This window comes from Leptodactylus fuscus, chromosome 10 (genome assembly GCF_031893055.1).
Source record: "Leptodactylus fuscus isolate aLepFus1 chromosome 10, aLepFus1.hap2, whole genome shotgun sequence".
Lineage (NCBI taxonomy): Eukaryota > Metazoa > Chordata > Amphibia > Anura > Leptodactylidae > Leptodactylus > Leptodactylus fuscus.
Window position 1 is genome coordinate 80983434 of NC_134274.1, and position 27309 is coordinate 81010742.

The window sequence follows — 27309 nt, forward strand, 5'->3', positions numbered from 1 at the left end:
CACACTGCATCCACCTCAGACATACCGCCCTGACCTGAGACATACTGACCCTACCTGAGATATACCGCCCCCCCCACCTGAGACACACTGCAACCACCTGAAACATACCGCCCTCACCTGAGACATACTGCCCCTACTTGGGACATACCGCCCACTCACCTGAGACACACTGCACCCACCTGAGACATACCGCCCTCACCTGAGACACACCCCGCCCACCTGAGACATACTGACCCTACCAGAGACATACTGCCCCCCCACCTGAAACATACCGCCCCCCCACCTGAGATACACTGCAACCAACAGAGACACACTGCACCCACCTGAGACATACCACCCTCACCTAAGACATACAACCCCCACCTGGGACATACCGCCCCCCATCTGAGACACACTGCACCCACCTGAGACATACCACCCTCACCTGAGACACACTGCATCCACCTGAGACATACCACCCTCACCTGAGACATACCACCCTCACCTGAGACACACTGCAACCACCTGAGACATACCGCCCCACCACCTGAGACACGCTGCGCCCACCTGAGACATACCGCCCTCACCTGAGACACACTGCACCCACCTGAGACATACCGCCCCCCCACCTGAGACACACTGCACGCACCTGAGACATACCACCCTCACCTGAGATACACTGCAACCACCTGAGACACACTGCATCCACCTGAGACATACCACCCTCACCTGAGCCACACTGCACCCACCTGAGACATACCGCCCTCACCTGAGACACAAAGCACCCACCTGAGACATACCGCACTCACCTGAGACACACTGCACCCACCTGAAACATACCGCCCCCCACCTGAGACACACTGCAACAACCTGAAACATACCGCCCTCACCTGAGACACACTGCACCCACCTGAAACATACCGCCCTCACCTGAGACATACTGCCCCTACTTGTGACATACCGCCCACTCACCTGAGACATACCACCCCCCCACCTGAGATAGACTGCACCCACCTGAGACACACTGCACCCACCTGAGACACACTGCAACCACCTGAGACATACCGACCCTACCTAAGACATACCCCCCCACCTGATACACACGGCAACCACCTGAGACACACTGCATCCACCTCAGACATACCGCCCTGACCTGAGACATACTGACCCTACCTGATATATACCGCCCCCCCCACCTGAAACACACTGCAACCACCTGAAACATACCGCCCTCACCTGAGACATACTGCCCCTACTTGGGACATACCGCCCACTCACCTGAGACACACTGCACCCACCTGAGACATACCGCCCTCACCTGAGACACACCCTGCCCACCTGAGACATACTGACCCTACCAGAGACATACTGCCCCCCCACCTGAAACATACCGACCCCCCACCTGAGATACACTGCAACCAACAGAGACACACTGCACCCACCTGAGACATACCACCCTCACCTAAGACATACAACCCCCACCTGGGACATACCGCCCCCCATCTGAGACACACTGCACCCACCTGAGACATACCACCCTCACCTGAGACACACTGCATCCACCTGAGACATACCACCCTCACCTGAGCCACACTGCACCCACCTGAAACATACCGCCCCCCCACCTGAGACACACTGCAACCACCTGAAACATACCGCCCTCACCTGAGACATACTGCCCCTACTTGGGACATACCGCCCACTCACCTGAGACACACTGCACCCACCTGAGACATAGCACCCTCACCTGAGACACACTGCAACCACCTGAGACATACCGACCCTACCTGAGACATACCCCCCCACCTGAGACACACGGCAACCACCTGAGACACACTGCATCCACCTCAGACATACCGCCCTGACCTGAGACAAACTGACCCTACCTGAGATATACCGCCCCCCCCACCTGAGACACACTGCAACCACCTGAAACATACCGCCCTCACCTGAGACATACTGCCCCTACTTGGGACATACCGCCCACTCACCTGAGACACACTGCACCCACCTGAGACATACCGCCCTCACCTGAGACCCCCCCCCCCCCCTGAGACATACTGACCCTACCAGAGACATACTGCCCCCCCACCTGAAACATACCACCCCCCCACCTGAGATACACTGCAACCAACAGAGACATACCACCCTCACCTAAGACATACAACCCCCACCTGGGACATACCGCCCCCCATCTGAGACACACTGCACCCACCTGAGACATACCACCCTCACCTGAGACACACTGCATCCACCTGAGACATACCGCCCTCACCTGAGCCACACTGCACCCACCTGAGACATACCGCCCTCACCTGAGCCACACTGCACCCACCTGAGACATACCACCCTCACCTAAGACATACAACCCCCACCTGGGACATACCGCCCCCCATCTGAGACACACTGCACCCACCTGAGACATACCACCCCCCCACCTGAGACACACTGCAACCACCTGAGACATACCGCCCTCACCTGAGCCACACTGCACCCACCTGAAACATACCGCCCCCCCACCTGAGACACACTGCAACCACCTGAAACATACCGCCCTCACCTGAGACATACCGCCCACTCACCTGAGACATACCGCCCCCCCACCTGAGATACACTGCACCCACCTGAGACACACTGCACCCACCTGAGACACACTGCAACCATCTGAGACATACCGACCCTACCTGAGACATACCCCCCACCTGAGACACACGGCAACCACCTGAGACACACTGCATCCACCTCAGACATACCGCCCTGACCTGAGACATACTGACCCTACCTGAGATATACCGCCCCCCCACCTGAGACACACTGCAACCACCTGAAACATACCGCCCTCACCTGAGACATACTGCCCCTACTTGGGACATACCACCCACTCACCTGAGACACACTGCACCCACCTGAGACATACCACCCTCACCTGAGACACACTGCAACCACCTGAGACATACCGACCCTACCTGAGAGACACCGCCCCCCCACCTGAGACATACCACCCTCACCTGAGGCACACTGCAACCACCTGAGACATACCGACCCTACGAGAGACACCGCCCCCCCACCTGAGACATACCACCCTCACCTGAGACACACTGCAACCACCTGAGACATACCGACCCTACCTGAGAGACACCGCCCCCCCACCTGAGATACACTGCAACCACCTGGGACATACCACCCTCACCTGAGACACAGTGACAATGTGCACAGACATGTTGACGAAACACGCATTGGGGCGCATTCATCCTTTATGGTCTGTATAGGGTTATACATATTGCTTTCTCTCCGCTTCTTACTATATGTATGGACTTATATGCACATTATCCATACATATACTGTGTGTTAGATTATCAGTGTATTTATTACATGTCTCGGAGGGTTATAGCGATAGACATCCTATATAACCCCTTTATGTGGCGGTTTTCCTTGTCCCTCGTGTATCGCTTCTATCTACATTTCTATGTATTTAATTCATAAAGATACTTTATATTTGTATTATTACTTGTGCTGTGTTTTAGGTATATGCCCTTAGAAAGAAGATAATCACAAAAATCTGCCACAACTTCCTCCCCCCTACTTTGCATGGACGTGTCCTACTTTTATTTTATTCTTATGTTTATCACCTCCCCCAGCCACTATAATCCATTGGTATACTACAGAACATGAATACATGTACATGTCTCTCGGGGACGCGTAAAAAGCAGCTATAACCGATATGTAAATTAGGTTTACGGAGCACAGAGGGCGGGATCTTCAATCCCTGAGAACACTCCTATTTAGTCTTCTTGCTCAGCCCCCTGCGCAGTGGAAGATTCTCATTATCCAGCCTGATGACAGTGAGCACTGCCGAAATCCCACGCATTCGCAATACACTTTTGTTGGTCAGGACATGTCCATGTGTACTTTGCTTGTGCTGCCTTCCAGAGAAGAGGAGGCTTCAGTGTGAGGGCGGAACTTGCAGGCGATACATGCGTAGGATACCAGGACTAGGGTGAGCCGATCTTGAGTTTTCAGGATCGATTTTAAAATCCGATTTCCGATCATTTTTCATTCAAACCCGATCTCGATCCCAATGCAAGTAAGTCAATGGGATTTTTTTATTAATCGGAGATCGGATTTTAAAAGCAATCCTATTCATTATACAGCATGGAATCTGTGTAGTGAATCACTAAAGTAGACAGAGGATTTTTTTTTAATCCTCTGGCTACTTAATCCCCCTTGGTGTCCACTTACCTCCAGAGATGGCTGCTCCGGTGCCCCATGCCTTCATTCTTCGCCTCGCTGCTGCTCCACGCTGCTTTTCTTCCTTCGCTGCTCTCTCCCTGCCAGGTTAGGAGAGTGTGGGTGGGTACTAGGAGGGGAGATGTCACGTCTCCCCGCCCTGTACCCGCCCACACTCTCCTAAGCCACAAGCCCCGCCTACCTAGCGCTTTAAACACTAACCTGGGAGGCGGGGCAGCGAGGCAAGAAGAAGGAGGGCACCGGAGCAGCCATCTTTAGAGGTAAGTAGCTGCTAGAGATGTTAGTTTAGACTCCCGTTCGAATGAATGGAGGCAGCCGGCACACAGGGGGTTAAGGCTGTGTGTCAGCTGCTTCCATTCATTCCTATGGAACTGCAGTGGAGCCTTCACACTGAATATACAGCGTATACTCAGTGTGAAGGCTAAGCAACGCATTGTGGGAAAAGATCACCGATCTCGATCCCACATAAAAAGATCGTGTTCGGAATTCCGATGGCGTTCGTGAAATTTTCTCGATCGCCGATCGGAATCCGATCTTTTCCGAACACGATCGTGAACCCTAACCAGGGCACATCCAAGACTACAGAGTGTACTGCGCATGCGCAGGATTTCGCCGGTGCTCACTAATGCCAGGCTGGGTGATACAGATCTTCCACTTCCCAGGGGACCGAACCAAAAGACTGGATAGGTGTGTTTAGTGGTGACGCAGCTGTGCTCAGGAATTGAAGACAATGCCGCCTGTGCTCTGTGAGCCTCATTTACATATCAGTTAAAATATCTTTTTACACACATCCTGGGGATCGTCAACATTTCAACAAGTTACAACAGGACATGTATTCATAATCTGTACAGTACTAGGTCAATGGTTTTCCGTGGCTGGGGAGTTGACAGACTCCCTGTAATTTGTCCTGTTCTTGTGGAGAACCTCTATAAAAGTGTAACAAGGCTGCGCACGTCATGGCCAACCCCGAACATCAGATACAGCCTGTTGCTACTAAATGAGGACGTCTCAGGTCTCAATAAAAAAAAAAATTAAAAAATTGAGTCTTCATTTTCTTTGATGATCTCTCATTACAACGGAGAAAAAAAACGAAGAAACGTCTTTGTAGGATAAAAAAACACTCAGAGAATTTTGTAGAAATAAGTAAATTTCTTTTAAATAAGCATTGAACAACTAAGTTAAAAAGTTTAATAAATATAGCTTAAAGAAAGTTAAGATAAAAACATGTAAGTAAGACTAAAGTAGAAAGGTCAACGTAGGTCAGGTGACAACTTTATCAAAAAGTTCCTTCCGAGGTTTCTGGGTTTCCCAGAGGTTGCGCGGTACAACGTCAGGGACCTTATTCTTTCTTAAAGTCATACATGGACTTGCGTTTTTTGGCCGGTTCCTCGGAGGTCAGGTACCGGTAGTTGTTTAGATACATGTTGGAGTTACGTTGTTGGGCGAACTCCGTGGATAAGAAGCTTCTTTTATGGAGAGGTAATTCGCCATATCTGCTAGTGGACGGGTGGGCTTGGATGCCGCTCGTAGTGGGGAGTTGTTCCTGTGATGGGCGTGCCATGGCGGTGTGGTGTAAATTATTCATCATGATGGCGGGCTTATGTTGCTTCACCTCCATGACAGCTGACTTGTTGTTAAAGCTCTGTAAGTTGTTTGGGTGCATGGCCGGCACCATGGTCCCGGAGGCGGTCAGCATGTGCTGCGGCAGCCTTTCGAATAGTCTCCTTTTTGTTATGTAGCTAACTTTCCTTTTGGATTCCGGCAGCGAGGCGCGTATCTTCATCGTTGTCATCATGGCTCGAATCTTTTGTATCCCTATTTTGGTCGACCGGTACCATTCAGAGAACGCTGGATTGTAGTTCACATTCGGTGCCAAATAAAATGGAGAATCTGGCGCCATCATGCCGCTAGGCCGGAAGCTTTGATATTTTAAGTACGCCGTTATTGGGTCTCGGTCAGGCGTGTGTGGTGTGGCGTATATCCTGGGCTTCATCTGCCTTGCGTTCTTGCGATTCTCTAGCGTTTCAGTTTGACAATCTTTATATTCTAAGTATTGATTCCCCCTTGGATCGATTTTTAGCTTGATGGCGCCCCACTGGAGGCTGTACTGCTCATTTGTCCGTAACGCAAAGTGGATACCGTTGTTGAAGAATACCAAGTTGAGTAAACTGGTGGGATTGTCTAAGGAGAGGGTCCCGGTTTTGTAGAGATTTTCGATGTCATCATCGGTGAGCGCCTCCTGTCTGATCGGGGGATTGCTTTCGGCAACTTTTTTGAGAAACTTGATTTTTGCATTTAGAGACTGTTTGGTGAGTGGGAAATCTTTGCTGTTCCCATAAATGATTGTGTGGTGGTAGCTGTGTTCCTTCAAGTAGCGATCGATGCTTCCGACCATGCATCGGAGGGTGTGGGGCTCGTACTCGTTGCCGTCTTTACGTTTCACCAGCAGGATAAATTTGGACAGCAGGGTGTCCAGCTCCGTGTGAGGTATTTCTTCGACTTTCCTATTTTCGTTCATTTCGCTCATGAAGTTCTGTAGTGTCTGTATGTCCGAGGTAGTTTTGCGGGCAGTGTTTATATTTTTTTGCTGCTGTCCGGACTGGACGTGATCTGGAGCAGCAGGTGTACTGAACTGGGGGACAGGAGGGAAAGTTCTAGCACTTTTTTTTGCATGACTATTGTTTAGTGTTGCTGAGCCGTTATCAGTGTGACTATTCAGCAGAGCTTGGGGGTTGCTTTTACTTGCCCTTTCTCCTGGCGGAACAGTCGGCTGTCCAGAAAGACAAAGCAATAGAAATGTCAAGAGAATTAAGGACTAAATAGAGTTATACAAAACAAGAGTCATCTCATTGTTATTTGAGAGTAGGGGTTGTCTGGGTTCATTTTATTTTATTTATGGCCTATCTTTGGGATTGGGGGCCAACACCTGGCCCTCGGACTGAGCGTCTTTACAGAGCAGCTGTCCAGTGCACAGTATAGGGCCGGAGAAGAAAGCTCTGGTAACTTCACTGTACCTCGGCTTCCACTGACATCAATGAGAGCTGAGCTGCAGTGAAGGTCCCGGGCGCTAGACAACTGTCGGAGCTTTATGCTTCTGGCTCCATACTATGTACTAGAAATGAGCGAGTACTGTTCGGATCAGCCGAACATAGGCATTGAAATGAATGGAAGCACCTGGTACTTCTGCTTTGACGCCGGCCGGCCGCTTAACCCCCCACGTGCGGCTACGTCCATTCATTTCAATGCGTGCATGCTGTTTGGATCGGCTGATCCAAACAGTACTCGCTCATCCCTACTATGTACTGTACAGATGACCAGTCTGTGGGCTGGGTGTTGGCCATAATCCATCATATATTTATGGGCTATCGCTATCTCCCATTCACTGCATTTGCAATGAAGCACGCACAAGCTTTTGTACAGTATACATTATCAGTTTTGAGACTAAACATTTCAGAAGTTTTTATACTCACAGGGCTAAACCCTATTTTTAAGACTTCTACCGTTGGCTCCTGGGGTGCTGAATATCAGCTTCTGCGCCAAATCCTGACAACGGACAACCCATTCTTGTCTAACGTTTGCTTGGGGGTTGTCACAATTTCTTTCAGTTTTAGTTTGTCCTGCTTTTTGAGGATTGTGGGATTGAGATCTGGGGAGGTTCTTGTCACAGGGACTCAAAATGTCAATGTTTTGTTCACTCAACCACTTGGATATCGCTAATGCCTTCAGACAAGAGACTCCATCAACCTGAAGAAACATCACGAGGATGCTTGTACTTGTAGAGCATCTGATAGCAGAAAACGTTGCGAAATACAAAATTTGTGTCCGTCTCAAAACTTTTGGCCGTGGCTGTACAGACAACACATGAAGTCGGTGTCTCCAATATGGTCGTCCCTAAACCAACAGAGAAGGTCTTCTCCCTCTTCCACATACTTACATCTACTTAAAGGGATTGTTATACTGATGGACTGTTCTTATCATGTGAACAGCCACATGATATACTATAGAAGAATTACGGACAGCGACTTCCCTGGTAAAATGAGTTGTTTGTGGGAGGACAGATAGACCCTCAGTCATGGCGCGCGGTCTATCACTACAGACAGTATTGAGATACGCACTGCATTTATGGTTTACCTGGTAATCTCGAGAGGCACTGCCATCTCCTTTGTTACAATGGGTATACAATGGACGCGGGCACTGCTCGGCAGCCATTCTAACTGATACCTCTGTATTATAAAAGAAAAGAGGAAGAAAAGCCATTAGTAGCGTGATCCTGCAATATTACAATAGGCGCCTCCATGTACAAGCACATATATGACTGAGACAGGAGCCTGGCCACATCGTCATATACAGTAATGGTAGTCACGACACAGGAAGACATAGACAGTAGCTCAGAGATGGGGGCCATCATGTCAGTAATAGGGCAGTGACCACTGTCGTAGTCACATGCCAGATACATGAGGCTGTCAGAGAGGCAACCTGTTTTACTTTTTCCACAACGTGAACGACCCCTTTAGGTGCTAGAGCCTCGTTATTACTAAACCCATACACCGTCTGCTCTTGACCCTCTCCTACATCAACAGCGACTTATTCCATAACACGTGGTACTCACCTGGACTGGGGTTATCGGGATTATCCTCCGTAAAGATGTCTCTTTCCTGCTCGCCCCACCAAGCCGTCTCATCCTCCCAATCATCATCTGACACCACCTCAATTTTCACTTGCTTTAACAAGTCTTTCTAAAGGGGCATAAAAATGGAGGACGGTTAAATGCTTCAGTGCTCCCTCCCATGCCCAATAGGATAGACCCTCAGCGGAAAACCTGGCTGCCATTAAACCAATGGTATAACTAAAAAATTTGAAGGTATATGCAGTGGTGCAGAGGTTATGAAGGCCACAATGATGAATATATCAAGGGAAGCTATTCCACCCAACCCAACAAATGACATCAACCCTCAGCAAGTGTGGCCACCTCTATCTAGATCAGAACAAGTTTTGGCAGTTTGCTGGTCTGGAGAATTCAGGCTTGTGTCAACACAATGCCGAGGAGGAAAGACATAAGCAATGATTTTAGAGAAACAATTATTGTTGCTTATGATTCTGGGAAGGGTTATAAGGCAACGTCCTAACAAGTCAATCATTCTACAGTGAGCAAGATTATATAGAAGTGGAAAGCATTCAAGACAGTCAACAATCTTCCCAGGACTGAGGGTATACTCATCTACCTCACCTCTCTGTTCCGCAGGGTTCCCTCAGCCCCTAGTCTTTCCTGAGCTGAAAGTGCTTCAAAGTCATATGAGGATTTAATGTTTACGGAACAAATTTTTCTTCCTGATGCCGCCATTAATTATTCTGTATAATGTACTGGGAAGCAGGAAAAAAATTCAGAATGGGGTGGACTTGAAAAAAAAAAGTGCGTTTGTGCGACTTTCTTATGGGCTTTGCTTTTACGGCATTCACTGTGCAGCCAAAATGACCTGTCCCCTGTATTCTGTGTTTCGGTACGATTCCGGGGATACCAAATTTATATGGTTTTATTTACATTTTAACCCCTTAACCTAAATCCAAAACTATGCAAAAAATTTTTTCTAAAAGTCGCCATATTCTGACAACCGTAACTTTTTTATACGCCTGTGTACGGGGATGCGTAGGGTGTCTTTTTTTTGCGGGGCCGGGTGTACTTTTTAGTTCTACCATTTTAGGGAATTGCTTTCGCTTTGATCACTTTTTATTCAAATTTTTATCAGAGGCAAAACAGTGAAAAAACAGAGGTTTGGCACTTTTGATTTTTTTTTTTTCCCCACTACAGCGTTTACTGTACGGGAAAAATATTTTTATAGATTTGTAGAGCGAGCGATTTCAGACACAAGGATACCTAATGTGTAGGTGTTTCACAGTATTTAACTACTTTTATATGTGGTCCAGGGAAAGGGGGTGATTTGAACTTTTAATATATATATATATATATATATATATATATATATATATATATATATATATATATATAATGCATTGCCAAAAAACCCAAAAACGGCTCTTCTATTGCAGGCTACATAGAGTATCCTGCAATAGAAGTTAATGAAAGACAGGACTGAAAGCCTTCACAAGGCTCCCGGCTGTCATCGCAACGATCCACGGTAAAATGGCGCCTTGGTCAGCTTTGACCAAGGTGCCAGAGGGGTTAATGCTAGAGATGAGCGAACACTGTTCGGAACAGCCATTCTGAACAGCACGCTCCCATAGAAATGAATGGAAGCGGCCGGCACGCGGGGGGTTAAGCGACCGGCCGCCGGCAAAGCGTACATGCCAGGTGCTTCCATTCATTTCTATGGGAGCGTGCTATTCGGATCGGCTGATCCGAACAGTGTTCGCTCATCTCTAGTTAATGCCCGTGATTATCACCGGGTCTCAGCAATATAAAACAGCAGAGACTCGGCGGCTATAGCAGTCGCCATCCACCGTACTAGTGTGGCGGATGTCAGGAAGGGGCTAAGGTTTGAACCAGTCTCCTGCTTCTATATTTCCAGATTATTCTATACCACAAGTTGGCAGAATTTTGCTATGGAAGGAATGTCCTCCTTATTCCCCCCTACCTCATAATACCGTTCACCCACTTCTTCATATTTACAGTCCTTAAGTTTCTTGGCTTCCTGTTTACAGTCCTTGGTGAGATCTTCTATTTCCCGCTCATAGTCCTGTGTCAGCTCCTCCTCTTCCTGTTTACAGTCCTTTGTGAGTTCCTCCACTTCCTGTTTACAGTCCTCGGACATATAATCTGCTTCCAGTTTCCATTCGTGAGATCTTGTGTCGTCTTCTCCACTGTCGTCTGAGACATAGTTCTCGTCTTCATTATTCTGCTGTGACATCCGCTCACTTTCATCTCTCTCTTTCTCCATCGTGCCGTCTTCCCCATTTTCTTGGTTAGACAGTATACTGCCATATTTCTCATTGCTGTCTTGAGACATTTCAAAGTCCTCCTCAGTACAATCCAGTGAATACAGAGGACTCCCATATCCGTCAGAGATACTGGTGTTCCCCGAGTCATCTGCTGATACAATGAAAAAAATAAAGATGTGTGAAATGTAATCGTGGCCGTCATAGTTGTGTGATGTCATCGTGGACCGCAACGTGTCACTGAGGCAAAATCTGGATATGCACGGGGACCTGTAAAAGGGATTTTTTTAAAACATATATTTTTTTAATCCCTAAAGAAACATCTACTGGTCGATCGCAATGGACGTATGGGTTGATCGCGGGATGCAGCCAGGGATCCCCGCTGTCTGCTTGTTCACAGCGCAGGCAGCCCCGCCTGCCAGTGTCCGTAGATGACTCTCAGCCTGCGCTGTGAAGAAGCAGACAGCGGGGATCCCTGGGCAGCCACAGAACGCCGCTGTCTCCTGCTCTCACGCCCCGCCCGCGCGCCTAGCCCTGCCCACAGACACGCCCACCCCACCCACAGGCCCGCCCCGGCCCCGCCCACAAGAAGTGGGTAGTAGATCTTTCTTGGTCCTTAGTCAGGTGCATCAAATGGACGCACACCGATAGGAGAGTGATGGCATTACCCAACATTGTTCCACCAGTTTCTATGGTGGCAAAACTACTTTAAAACAGGCGTCTTAGGATATGTTCACACTGAGTTTTTTGGAGTGGATTTTGACGCGGAATCCGCCTCAAAATCCAGCTACAAAAACGGCTTCCATTGACTTCAATTGGAGCCGCTCACTTCTTTTTTCTGCTAGCTAGTAGCGAGCTGCCCTGTCTTGCCACGGATTCCGCAGCCGGCTCAGCTGCAGCGTCTGTGGCGTGAGGCTCCCTCCCGATTAGGCCCAGTCTTCGGGCCTAATCCGGAGCGGAATGCAACTGGATGCCGATGCAGTGGAAGTGGTCACACACGGAACACAAATTCCGCCGTGTGAACAGATGATATTACTTGTCCAAAAGATTCTGAGATTGTTCAAGTTCAGGATTTTATACGCTGGACATTGATTCATGAGAAGGTGCAGGCCTCGTCATATACCACGCACCCGCTTTGCCTCATCAGTTCATACCTGGAGTATATTTGGTGCGTACATAATAGTGAATATGCTGCAGCTTTCCTGCAAGTCACCTATGTCTACATGTCTAGTACAATGACGTCTCACCTTCCGTGGTAGGGAACTCCTTATCATTGATACTTGAGCATGGAAGATCTGTTCTAGATGCCACAGATGTATCCGCAGGTGTCACAGTGTCCTCTGCTGAGATACAAAACCACAAGGAGAATTATGGAAGGTGCACAGTGACCGCAGGCAGTAATGGAGGACTTGCTTCAGTTACATTAGATGTACCGTATTTTTCAGACTATAAGACTCACTGGACTATAAGACACACCAGGTATTAGAGGAGGAAAATAGGGGAAAAAATTTTGAAGCAAAAAATTGTTAAATATATGGGAGTTGTAGTTTTGCAACAGCTGCAAGGCCACATTGACAGGTGACCCTGCAGCTGTACGGGGACGCATAGAGTGGGGTTTTTTTTGCGGGGCCAGAAGTACTTTTTAGTTCTACCATTTTGGGGAATATCTATTGCTTAGATCACCTTGTATTGAAAAAAAAACCAGCGGTTTAGCACTTGTGATTTTGACGTTCACCGTACAGGAAAACTATTAGTAGACCGGGCATTTTCAGGCACAGGGATACCTAATGTATATGTGTTTGACATATGATTTTCTACTTTTATATATATTCTAGGGAAAGGAGGTGATTTAGAACTTTTATTTATTTCATTTTTTTATTATATATTTTTTTAAGCTTTTTTTTTTTTTTTTTTTTTTACTATTTTATTCCCCCCCGGGGGCTTGAACCTGCAGTCACTTGATTGCAAGTCCCATAGACGGCAATACAACTGTATTGCCGTCTATGGGACATTCTGTGTATTAGTATTACGGCTGGTCATAGACCCAGCCGCAATACTAATATACAGCAGTGACAGGCCTGGGAGCCTCATTACGCTCCCGACTGTCACCCGAACAGGTCGGCTCCTGCGATATCGCCGCGCAGGAGTCGGCCTGCAACTTTACAGGTATGGGGCCGGTGGGGACCGGTCCCGGGGGAGAAGGGGCCGCCAATACAGACCCGGCATCCGCTGTAATAGAGAGGCGGATGCCGGCGAGGGATGGACGCCGGCACCGGTGCCGGGGCCTGAGACATCGCTACGCTCCCCTGCCCTGCATGAAGCCAGCGGCGGGGGACGGAGGAGCGGAATAGCATCGCCCCTGACGGCTTCATGAAGGGCAGAGGAGCGCAGCGATGTCTCAGGCCCCGGCATCTGTGCCGGCGTCTATCCCTCGCCGGCATCCGCCTCTCTATTACAAGTGACATTCGGACTATAAGACGCACCCTTCTTTTCCCCCCAAATTTGGGGGAAAAAAGTGCATCTTATAGTCTGAAAAATACGGTATGTCCACATGTACATTCCTACAGGAGTCTCTTCACCTATGCACCCCACAAGAAACCCCTTTAACATTCATGGATGAAGGCTATGGTGTCCATCGAAAACGAAAACGTGAAAAACCAAAAACATAAAATTTGTGTCTAAGAAGGTCAAAGCTGTATTGGTCACAACAACCCCGCCGCAACAGAAATATAAAGTTATAGGTAACTAAAATAACCTGTAATGACACTGTCCCAAAGACCTAAAATACCACGGGCCTGAAGGGGTTAACTACAAATGGAAGGAGCAAGGACTACCTGGAGATGGGATGGGCGGAGGGTCCTCCCTCATGATGTCTTTGTACCGGTCCTTGTGTTCTTCTACATACTCCCACTCCTCCATGGTGAAGCTCACCGAGATGTCCTCACATTTTATAGGAATCTGCCACAAAAAAGTTAAAAAATCACCATCAAGACCCCTCCCTTAGTAGAAGTATAATACTGAGCTCACTGTATGATGTACTGAGTCTGGGGTATACGGCCCACACATGGAGCGTATACATGGACACGGCGGCGGCGCTCACCTCCCCAGTCAGCAGCTGGATTATCTTATTGGCGAGCTCCAGGATCTTCTCATCGTTCTTCCTCTCATGTGTCCACGATGGGAGCTGAGGGTCCATGATGGACTTAAGGGACACATATTCTCCAAATTTCTTCACCAGCGTATATTCCTATAAACAGATACAGTACAGACACTAGGATTCAGGATTCTAGAGTAGTGACATCACCGTGCCGATGACATCATGTCCTCACCTCTCCAGTCAGGAGATAGATGATTTCCAAGGTGAGCTTTAATATCCTCGTGGTCACAGGATCCCTGTCCTTATCCATCATCAAAGGGCACATAAGATGTTTGCCGGACGCACCTCGAGTCTTCTTGGAGACAACCACCTATGAACAGACATGTCATATAACCTCACTGTGAGCCACAGCAAGATTTACACCCGTTTCTGCTCCGTTTCCTTGGTACGTTCTGAAAGACACATGGCCGGAGAGACCATTCCTTCTTCTGGGGTAACCAATAAGACATGAAGTGTTCACAGCTCACTTTTCAATGGAGTTGTGTCATCTTAGCAAGCTATGCCATCCACAGAATAGAGGATTGTTTGGGGCCCCAACGAGCCGGAGAACGTTTTGCCCCGTTCTGGTGGTTGCGCGGAGGTCAGGCTGCGCGTGCACGGCTCCATTCATTTCAATGCGAGCACTGTTGGCGATCCCACTGAAATGAATGGAGCCGAACCTAAGATGTCTGACCACTGCTCTACCATCACTTGGTTCTGCTGATCGGTCAGACCTCCACCAATCTATGTTATTCCGTATCATTGGGAATATCTGAAGGCTGCAACATATACCATACTAGCTGGTACCCGCGACTTGGTCTGCGGTGATTGTAGCAGTGGGTATATACAGGCGCGGGTAAGGTTTCCGTACTGTGTATAAGGTATGGGATATGAAATGTAACTTTGTATCTTGTTGTTGCTGTAATTCAGAGAATACGTGAGACTTTTGTGTTGCAGTTACTTTGTATTAGAGCTGCTATATATACGGTGTTGTGAGAAACTTTACATAGTGACTTTGGGACAGAAGTATTTGAAGTTAACCCTTTCCCGCCGATGGCATTTTTTGATTTTCGTTTTTGACTCCCCTCCTTCTAAACCCCATAACTTTTTTATTTCTCCGCTCCCAGAGCCATATCAGCTCTTAATTTTTGCGGGACAAATTTTTCTTCCTGATGCCGCCATTAATTATTCTATATAATGTACTGGGAAGCAGGAAAAAAATCAGAATGGGGTGGATTTGAAGAAAAAATGCATTTCTGCGACTTTCTTACGGGCTTCGGTTTTATGGCGTTCACTGTGCAACCAAAATGACCTGTCCCCTGTATTCTGTGTTTCGTTACGATTCCGGGGATACCAAACTTATATGGTTTTATTTACATTTTGACCCCTTAAAAACAAATCCAAAACTGTTAAAAAATTTTTTTTTTGAAAAGTCGCCATATTCCGACAGCCGTAACTTTTTTATACGTGCGTGTACGGGGATGTATAGGGCGTCTTTTTTTGCGGGGCTGGGTGTACTTTTTAGTTCTACCATTTTTGGGAAATGTTATTGCTTTGATCACTTTTTATTCAAATTTTTATCAGAATCAAAAGAGTGAAAAAACGGCGATTTGGCACTTTTGACCTTTTTTCCCGCTACGGCGTTTACCGAACAGGAAAAATATTTGTATAGCTTTGTAGAGCGGGCGATTTCGGACGTGGGGATACCTAACATGTATGTATTTCACAGTTTTTAACTACTTTTATATGTGTTCTAGGGAAAGGGGGGTGATTTGAATTTTTAATCCTTTTTTTTTTGTTTTTAATATTTTTTTACTTTTTTTAAACTTTTTTTTTTGCATTCATTAGACCGCCTAGGGGTATTGACATGGGTGGGCGGTGTCGCGGATTGTCAGAGCGGTGGGGGTCGGCAAACATGGCTGCTCCGGAGCGTTATAGAGCGCCTCCTGGAGTATCGTTAAGGTGAGGGGCAAAGTGGTAAAGTATATGTATATGTGATTGTGTGGGGTTAGGGGCGAGGCTGCAGAGGGCAATATGAATTTTGTGGCTTTCTATGGTCCAAAGTGTGTGAGATTGCAGAGATGGTGATGTGAGTTTGGGGTTTGTGGGGGTCCTGGGAAAAACGTATGTGCGCTATTGTGACGAAAAGTAGCCTATTGCGCAATCAAGTGTAGGGACTATGTTTGTGGAAAATTTCAGCCAAATCGGTGGAGCGGTTTTTGCGTGATTGACTAACAAACATCTGAACACACAAACCCACAAACATCCAAACTCACAAACATCCAAACTTTCACATTTATAATATTAATAGGATAGAACCACCAAGAAACTATATACCGCACGGGACACCTTTGGTCCCTGTGTCTGCCAGTCCCGAGAAGCAGAGCAGACTACTTTCCTATATGGTAGAAAATGGTAAGAACAGAGCCCAGATCCATACTACTGTAGTGTTGGGACTTGGTCATCTGACCGATTACCTTCTGGGATCTCCTACTAATATGTCAGCTAGAATAGTGACGGCTTCTGTGTGACATCCCAGGTAATGTCTGTCCATGTGGTCGGGTAGTGGGACATGGCAGGGCACCATGTAGTTCAGGTTTGACGGTGATTCGCTTGCCCCGTCTGTGGTTGTCATGAAGCTTTAGCCTAGTGACATAATATAGGTCATCCATATGTGATCAGTAGGGTCTGAAGGCCGGGACCCCTGCAGATCAGTTGGGTGAGGACGCTTTAACATTCAGGTGAGCACTGTGGCCTGCTCAATAGCTACCAAGCAGAGCGCTGTACATATAATAGAGGCTCAGCCCTGTTGAATTGAATGGGACAGAGCAGCTGCTGCACCATGTGACTGTGGCCCCTACTCTCCCTCCTCCTGGGTGTTGGACGCCGCTGATGCCCTTTCCTCAGGACAGATCATTGTTATACAAGCCCCATATAACCCCTTTATCAGTAGTTACCAATACCAGGCAGCTGCTGCCAAGGCAAATAAGATCATAGTGTGAAGACTAGAAAGAAAGATGGCTGACGACCCAGTAACTATATATAACACATAAATGGTCAATGCAGAGATACATACACAGTGAAGGACATAAGTATGTGACCCCTCGCTGATTTTGTAAGGTTAATTTTACCAGAGAGATAGAATATCAAACATAAAACATTGCATAAATGTTATAAATGTATCTGCACAGAGAAATAAGTATGTGACCCCTCTGGCAAACAAGGCGTAATACTTGGTGGCAATTCCCTTGTTGGCGCGCACAGCGGTCAGATGTTTCTAGGAGTTGATGATGAGGTTTGCGCACATGTCGGACATGTTAGGAGGAATACTTTGGTCGGCTCCTCTCTGCAGATCATCTCTATATCATTAAGATACTGGGGCTGTCACTTGGCAACTCGGAGCTTCAGCACCATACATACGTTTTCTATGGGACTAAGCCCTGGAGACCGGCGAGGCCACTCCATGGCCTTAATGTCCATCTTTTTGAGCCGCTCCTTTATTGCCTTGGCTGTGCGTTTTGGGTCATTGTCCTCCTGGAAGACCCGGCCATGACCCATCTTTAATGTCCTGGTGGAGGGAAGGAGGTCGTCACTCAGGATGTTACAGTACATGGTGCCATCTATTCTCCCATTGATGCGGTGAAGTAGTCCTGTGCCCTTAGCAGAGAAACCCCCAAAACATAATGTTCCCCCTCCATGCTTGGCAGTGGGGACGGAGTTCTTTCGGTCCTAGGCAGTATTTCTCTTCCTCCAAACACAGCGAGTTGAGATAATGCCAAAGAGCTCCATTTTTGTCTCCTTCTCCCCATCACTCTCAGAATCATCCAGATTAGTCAGATGAGACAAAAATTAGGCTCTTTGGCATTATCTCAACTCACTGAGTTTGAAGGAAGAGAAATACTGCTTAAGGCTCCATTCACACGGAGTAACGCCAGGCGTTTTTTGTGCTTATTTTTACGGCTGTAAAAAGACGTTTCCATTGAGTTCTATAGAAAAATACGTCAGTTTTTTTGCGGACGTATTTTACTATAGAACTCAATGGAAACGTCTTTTTTACGGCCGTAAAAATAAGCACAAAATAAGCACAAAAAACGCCTGGCGTTACTCCGTGTGAATGGAGCCTAAGACCGAAAGAACTCCATCCCCACTGCCAAGCACGGAGGGGGAACATTATGTTTTGGGGGGGTTTCTGGATTTCATTTTTTATATTCTATCTCTCACTGTTAAACCCACCCTGAAAATTATAGACTGTTCATGTGTTTATCAGGGGGCAAACTTACAAAATCAGCCGGGGATCAAATATCAAATACTTGTTTCCTTCAATGTGTAAATATAAACAAATTATATATATATATATATATATATACAGTGACAGGACCAGGGACAAAGTGGTAGAAGGAGTATATACATTTCTCCCAGGTTCCTGTCATACACAATCTGGGTGCGGCTGAGCAGAGCTGCGCTCCTGGCTGGTGGGTCTTACCAAAACCCTGGTAAAGCTCTGGCTGCTGGAGCAGGGAGTATTGGTGTCTCTACTCCATTCAGCCTCTCCAGGTTTTGGAATATGTGGGGTTAAATCCTTGCTATCCAGAAGTATGTGTATAAATGGGCAGTCAGCCCACAGGTATACGGCTCTGTCTACTCCTGGGGAAACTACTTATGAGTAATACTGCTGTATTGTGTGTTTAGGGAGCTGTGCAGAAGGCCCAGCCCTCATAGTTAGGATACCTGTGTTGTAGGTCGAAGCCGGACGGTTAGGATTTTATTTTGTATTGCATTTACCGTATTTTCCGGACTATAAGGCGCACATAAAATACTAGAATTTTCTCAGAAATTGCAAGTGCGCCTTATAGTCAGGTGCGCCTTATATATGGATCTGTCCTACCTCTAATGGAAGATGCAGAAACTCAATTTGAAGCTGTCTCTTCCCCAATACAACTGGTTGGGTCCCGGTCATGCTGTGGCTGGTCTCTCCGCCGCGCCGAAGTGACCGCTCCGTGACTGCTGCACTCTGTGGCGTGATGTTAGGACAGCGTCCGGCCATGTTGGCTGCTGGTCACGCCCCCTCGCTGCCTTACGTGTTCTTCACAGCAGTCTGTTGTGTCCCCGCCTAGTTTCTGTCTCACACTGGAGAGCTGGGAGCGCATCATCCCCTGGAGCTGCTGATGCTTCTGTCCCCTGTGTCACCCTATATGGTGCGCCTTATAGTCCAGTGCGCCTTATATATGAACCTAGATGCCTTAGCAGGCATTTTTTTACAGGTGCGCCTTATAGTCCGAAAAATACGGTATTTTGTTCCTGCACAACTTTAAATAAAACTGGTTGCGGCCCGTTGCACCAGACTTGGCTGGATTGGACTTTCATTTTGTGCCAAAAAGTGCTAAAGACAGCGATCCCTGAGCAATAATATAACATAAAAATACCAAATATTGCAGGGCACGTGAAAGGGCAATACTAGTGTAAAGATACCTAACATGCATGTTAGGTGTTTTTACACTAGTATTGCCCTTTAGGGTTATCACATGCCCTTGTGCTGTGTGCGGAGTGTCCTGCAATTTTTGGTATTTTCATATTATAATATATATATATATATATATATATATATATATATATATATATATATATATATATATGTATGTGTGTGTGTGTGTTTACACATTGAAGGAAATAAGTATTTGACCCCCAGCTGATTTTGTAAGTTTTCCCCCTGATAAACACATGAACAGTCTATAATTTTAAGGGTAGGTTTAACAGTAAGAGAATATCAACAATGAAATCCAGAAACACCCCCAAAACATAATGTTTCCCCTCCATGCTTTGCAGTGAGCACCTGTTCACACTGGGAAGTGCAGTTTTGGCCATTTTTGTTGTGTATATTGCAAGCCGATGGCCAGTCAGGTAATGCAGGGGGTGTAAGCCGATGGCCGGTCGGGTAATGGAGGGGGTGTAAGCCGATGGCCGGTCGGGTAATGCAGGGGGTGTAAGCCGATGGCCGGTCGGGTAATGGAGGGGGTGTAAGCCGATGGCCAGTCGGGTAATGGAGGGGGTTTAAGCTGATGGCCGGTCGGGTAATGGAGGGGGTGTAAGCCGATGGCTGGTGAGGTAATGGAGGGGGTGTAAGCCGATGGCCGGCCAGGTAATGGAGGGGGTGTAAGCCGATGGCCGGTCGGGTAATGGAGGGGGTGTAAGCCGATGGCCGGTCGGGTAATGGAGTGGGTGTAAGCCGATGGCCAGTCGGGTAATGGAGGGGGTTTAAGCTGATGGCCGGTCGGGTAATGGAGGGGGTGTAAGCCGATGGCTGGTGAGGTAATGGAGGGGGTGTAAGCCGATGGCCGGCCAGGTAATGGAGGGGGTGTAAGCCGATGGCCGGTCGGGTAATGGAGGGGGTGTAAGCCGATGGCCGGTCGGGTAATGGAGGGGGTGTAAGCCGATGGCCGGTCGGGTAATGGAGGGGGTGTAAGCCGATGGCCGGTCGGGTAATGGAGGGGGTGTAAGCCGATGGCCGGTCGGGTAATGGAGGGGGTGTAAGCTGATGGCCGGTGAGGTAATGGAGGGGGTGTAAGCCGATGGCCGGTCGGGTAATGGAGGGGGTGTAAGCCGATGGCCGGTCGGGTAATGGAGGGGGTGTAAGCCGATGGCCGGTCGGGTAATGGAGGGGGTGTAAGCCGATGGCCGGTCGGGTAATGGAGGGGGTGTACATCTCACACAGACTACTCAGGGGGGTGAGATGAGACAACTCCAGAAAGAATGTTTCTCAGTAGATAACTATTGTCTGCTGAGGGTTATTTCAAAGTTCCGGTTATTGGGCTGCATTTTTCGGAATGGCAGGTAGGTTGGTATTGGGACCTGTCATTCCACCCCCTTCAGTCCAGTCCACACTTTGGGGATGTTCCGGCAACGACTCAGCTGCAGAGAGTCTCCTCGTCAAGGAGGCTTAAGAAGCTCCAGCAGCAACAAATGGCAGATCTTGGCTGGAGAGCTGACAGAGAGGTCCTATTTTTGGAGCTGTGTCCTGAATGATTCTACTGGCTTTTGGATTTCTGTTATTCTAGGTGAGGTAACCTATTCTATGTTAGTTAGTGCCTAGCCGGGCAGGGATTTATTTCTGTATTGTTTCCTTTTGTTACTGCACTACCTTTCTGAGTGAAAATAAACTTTACCTTTGTTTTGGACTAAAGAAACTGGACTTGTGTGTCTATGCCACTACACCTAACAACCCCAGACCCTGACAGTGTGTATATATATATATATATATATATATATATATATATATATATATATATATATAGTGCTGAAGTCCAGATATATCAGCCCCAGGTTTCTGACATATGTGTGGTCCAGGCCTCAGTCCAGGTGTAGATCCTGGTCTCATTACTGGGCCAGAGAAAGGCTGCAGATCCTTGGAATGAATGAAGGTATATGGGTTTGTCTTGCAACCCCGGGTCCGGTGAGATAAAGTTGTGCTTATTTTGTTCATGTGACTGGAAGTAAGCCACACGTATAGTCAGGTTATCCGTTCTGTTTAGCTAGTGGCTCAGACGAGCAGGTTTTTATTTTGTTGTTGCCTGAAGTGAAGGCTGTATTTTGTTTTGCTCATTTTGTGCCTGAAGGTTTATTTATTTTCCTGTTTCTGTTTTTTTTTTTTTTCTGAATAAACCAGTGTTCTGAATATTTTGCGTCCCTGTCTTGACGGTTTGAGTCTGCACCACCGCTTTTGCCAGGCTAACCTCTCCATATACATCCATGGAGGCATCTTCTACTGTTAGAGAAAGTTTCTTCACCAATATTTTGTCATAGTGAGCTCTATATAAATGTTCAGCAGGCTCCTGGACGCCTGAATTGGTGAATGATCCCCATTAGAGAGGTTCTTGCTGCCCAGTCAGGGCCCAGGTGGAAAAGCTGGCATAAAGATTGGTTGGGCCTGTAAGGCTGGGCTCACATCTGCGTGGAAATCACCAGATATGAGGACCCTCAGGTTCCATTTAAGTGTATTTTTCTGTTCTTCTGATGGACCCAGATGTGGGTCATAGGTGTGATCTCCATGTAACTCATGTTCTCAGCAGCGGGTCCTACCAGTTGGCTCCAGGTTGATGGAGACAGTTGTGGACCCATCCTAATGAGGGGGAGTTCTTTGGTGGCCTTGCTGTGATTGAGGAGGCCTTGTCACTGCTGGGACTAATCCCTGGGGTGATAGTCTGCAGAAGGAGGCGTGCTGTGCCTACTGGGGACGTTGGGAGGAAGAGCTTTACCTCTTACGCCAGGGAGCTCTATACCTCCTCAACAATCAGGAGCACCCTCTGGCCTGCCCCATTGTGTTCATATTAATACGGCACCTACAAATAACCCCTGGTAATACTCCCTACCCACCCTATGTACTCCTGGGCACTCTCTGAACGTCCTGTGCTTGGCAGTAACACAATGACAATGGGCACCTTTGTGCCTTGGTGCTACAGCTATGCTAGATCTTACATCAGATTTGCAGAATTTTTCCTCAACATGTCAAACCACTCAGAATGCTGGGATCTCTTATTGTATGGCCATACCATACACCACCTTATCGTCGGACGCAGACATTGTATTTAACTCCTTACTAACATGGATATTTTTGTGTCTGTTTTTCCTGTCTGCATTCCAAGTGCCATATCTTCTGTACTTCTCTGATCATAGGAGGACTTATGTTTTGCAGGATAAATTGTACTTTGTAATGGCACCATTTAATATTCCATGCAATGTACTGAGCAGATAGGGGGGGGGGGAATCAGAGTGAGGTGATCTATATATATATATATATATATATATATATATATATATATATATATATATATTTTTTTTTTTTTTTTCTATAGATATTGGGGATTTTCAGACATGGGTAAACCTGTTTCAAATATGACTATTTTTATATGTAATCGAGGGAAAGAGGTGATTATTTTTTTTTTCTACTTTTATTTGTAGATCCCCTAGAGGGCCTGATCACTCACACAATATACTGCCCAATGGTTCCTGAAAATTCTGTTTCTCAATCCCAACATTCTCCATAATAGTACAACCGATGCTGGAGCATTACCCCAGGAGCTGAGTGGATGCCATAATGATGGGGATATATCTGATTGCAGGCCCTTAATCCCCTCAGGTGCCACGGTCAGAATTATTTTTATTTTTTAAGGCCTGGTTCACAAAGCGGTTACCTTAGGAAAGCGGCAGACCACATAGACTATAATGGAGTCGGTGTCGTTTCCGCACGAAAAATGTGGAGAGAAAAGTGCTGCTTGCACGGAATGTCCTGAATGCAGATGTAACCCGGGCCTAGAAGTGAAATCACCCCCCATTCACTATAATACATATATATATATATATATATATATATATATATATATATATATATAATATATATATATATATATATATATATAATATATATATATATATATATATATATATATATATATATATATATATATATATATATATATATATATATATATATATATATATATATATATATATATATATATATATATATATATATTATATATATATATATATATATATATATTATATATATATATATAAAAGGCTGGATACTAGACCGCTACTGTGAACCAAGCATTAGGCATCCCTGCAGTCAATAGCTGGTGGACAAGGAAGCTGCACCGAATACATCCGACGAGCTCATTGAATTTTATTTTATTTACTTTTAACAAAAGCAAGAAAATCAAGATTAAAATTACAAAAAAAAATATCTAAATATTCATTTTTTTGGCCACAATTGTCTAGCCCTAATTATATATCACAATCATAACAGCAAATTTACCGGGATGCCCCTCTCACACCTGTATACGTATAAAACCCTATCTGGAGTGTACAGCATATCATCACCATACACTACACTTTACCAAAAAATACATAAAAATAACAAATCGAAAAAAAACCTAAATCCATTCAATTCATCTGAATGTGGGTATTATGGTGGATGAACTGAAAAGTCGCAGAAATTTCTGCAACTAACCTGTAAATTTACAGTCATAATGGACCGGCACATAATATAATATATAGAATATCATAATATATAGAATATCATGTGTATATAACCTCATTCTAATCTCATATGTAGTGATATATACACTGAATAATATCATGACTCATATGTAATAGTATTATGGTCATCCAATGATAATACTGCTAATGATAATCACACTCCTATGTAATTATATACAAAATACTATATATCCATATGTATAATAATAAATATAGGCACCACATTTATAATAAGACATCCATATGTATAGTATTATTAATATATCCCTATTACTAATGATAATATTACATCTATACCTATAATAATAATACAGACACCCATATGTATAGTAATAATAACATTACATCCATAGGTATTATTATATACCCAGATGTATAATGAGGATAATAATAAGACACCCATATGTATCATAATAATAACCAGACAGACGTAATAATATACTACAGCCATATGTAATAATATATATATATATATATATATATATATATATATATATATATATTATATACTAGAGTACAGACACATACATATATATACACTACAGACACATATATATATATATATATATATATATATATATATATATATATATATATATATATATATGTCCCCAATACGTACTAAGTGACTGTCCCCCCTCTATAAGCCCTTCACCCCCATCTCCATGACATAACAGCAGGCGCAGTATACCCCGTATGCCCCGAGCCCTGATGTAATGCTCCCCTGTGCCTGCCCTCACCCCGTATACTGACAGCAGCTATATACTATCTGTCTATGTGTGTACAGCAGAGAGGGGGCGACTACCCGACTACACTGCGGTCAGCGCGGCTCTCACCTGTGTCCTCAGGCAGCCCGGGATGAAGGAGACATCTAATGGAGCACAGAGGAGCCTCTCAGCTTCTTACACACCGGAAATCAGATTAGCACAAACTTCCTGTCTGCGCTTCAAGCCTCGTTGTCACCGAGCTCACCGAGCTGAAGGACCTGGGATGACGTCATGGTCATGTGATCACTGACAGCGGTGGGCGGAGTCACGCATCAGGCTGGACTGCTGGAGCTGAGGGGGGTGTGTATGAGGTTATAGAGGTGTCTGTAGTGTGTGAGGTTGAGAAGGCACAGGATACATACACACGGCTCTGCACTGCATAACACACACAAGGCTCTGCACTGCATAACACACACAAGGCTCTGCACTGCATAACACACACACGGCTCTGCACTGCATAACACACACAAGGCTCTGCACTGCATAACACACACAAGGCTCTGCACTGCATAACACACACGGCTCTGCACTGCATAACACACACAAGGCTCTGCACTGCATAACACACACAAGGCTCTGCACTGCATAGCACACAAGGCTCTGCACTGCATAACACACACAAGGCTCTGCACTGCATAACACACACAAGGCTCTGCACTGCATAACACACACGGCTCTGCACTGCATAACACACACAAGGCTCTGCACTGCATAACACACACGGCTCTGCACTGCATAACACACACAAGGCTCTGCACTGCATAACACACACAAGGCTCTGCACTGCATAACACACAAGGCTCTGCACTGCATAGCACACAAGGCTCTGCACTGCATAGCACACAAGGCTCTGCACTGCATAACACACACAAGGCTCTGCACTGCATAACACACAAGGCTCTGCACTGCATAACACACACAAGGCTCTGCACTGCATAACACACAATGCTCTGCACTGCATAACACACAAGGCTCTGCACTGCATAACACACAAGGCTCTGCACTGCATACACACACACGGCTCTGCACTGCATAACACACAAGGCTCTGCACTGCATAACACACAAGGCTCTGCACTGCATAACACACACAAGGCTCTGCACTGCATAACACACAAGGCTCTGCACTGCATAACACACAAGGCTCTGCACTGCATAACACACACAAGGCTCTGCACTGCATAACACACACAAGGCTCTGCACTGCATAACACACAAGGCTCTGCACTGCATAACACACACACGGCTCTGCACTGCATAACACACAAGGCTCTGCACTGCATAACACACAAGGCTCTGCACTGCATAACACACACAAGGCTCTGCACTGCATAACACACAAAGCTCTGCACTGGATAACACACACAACTCTGCACTGGATACACACACACGGCTCTGCACTACATAACACACACGGCTCTGCACTACATAACACACAAGGCTCTGCACTGCATAACACACACAAGGCTCTGCACTGCATAACACACACAAGGCTCTGCACTGCATAACACACACACGGCTCTGCACTGCATAACACACACAAGGCTCTGCACTGCATAACACACACAAGGCTCTGCACTGCATAACACACACAAGGCTCTGCACTGCATAACACACACGGCTCTGCACTGCATAACACACACAAGGCTCTGCACTGCATAACACACACAAGGCTCTGCACTGCATAACACACACAAGGCTCTGCACTGCATAGCACACAAGGCTCTGCACTGCATAACACACACAAGGCTCTGCACTGCATAACACACACAAGGCTCTGCACTGCATAACACACACGGCTCTGCACTGCATAACACACACAAGGCTCTGCACTGCATAACACACACGGCTCTGCACTGCATAACACACACAAGGCTCTGCACTGCATAACACACACAAGGCTCTGCACTGCATAACACACAAGGCTCTGCACTGCATAGCACACAAGGCTCTGCACTGCATAGCACACAAGGCTCTGCACTGCATAACACACACAAGGCTCTGCACTGCATAACACACAAGGCTCTGCACTGCATAACACACACAAGGCTCTGCACTGCATAACACACAATGCTCTGCACTGCATAACACACAAGGCTCTGCACTGCATAACACACAAGGCTCTGCACTGCATACACACACACGGCTCTGCACTGCATAACACACAAGGCTCTGCACTGCATAACACACAAGGCTCTGCACTGCATAACACACACAAGGCTCTGCACTGCATAACACACAAGGCTCTGCACTG

General features: G+C 46.5%; 2 protein-coding genes across 4 annotated transcripts in view; one reads left to right on the forward strand and one right to left on the reverse strand.

Annotated features, from left to right (window-relative positions):
- The window catches only part of LOC142183331 (uncharacterized), a 260063-nt gene that overhangs the window by 64525 nt on the left and 168229 nt on the right, over positions 1 to 27309 (forward strand). The gene's annotated exons all lie outside the window — the stretch shown is intronic.
- Positions 5401 to 25200, reverse strand: LOC142183330 (uncharacterized). 3 transcript variants are annotated; one of them, XM_075258379.1, is made up of 9 exons: positions 25126 to 25200; positions 14448 to 14585; positions 14219 to 14365; positions 13953 to 14076; positions 12366 to 12458; positions 10818 to 11272; positions 8837 to 8963; positions 8359 to 8450; positions 5401 to 6997 (listed from the first exon to the last, which is right to left on the reverse strand). In XM_075258379.1, the coding sequence occupies exons 2-9, from the start codon at positions 14538 to 14540 to the stop codon at positions 5567 to 5569; spliced, it is 2562 nt and encodes an 853-aa protein (XP_075114480.1). In that variant the 5' UTR covers positions 14541 to 14585; positions 25126 to 25200; the 3' UTR covers positions 5401 to 5566. The 3 variants fall into 3 exon arrangements, with proteins under 3 accessions (XP_075114480.1, XP_075114478.1, XP_075114477.1); XM_075258377.1 differs by having other exon boundaries at positions 10818 to 11269; positions 12366 to 12461; XM_075258376.1 differs by having other exon boundaries at positions 12366 to 12461.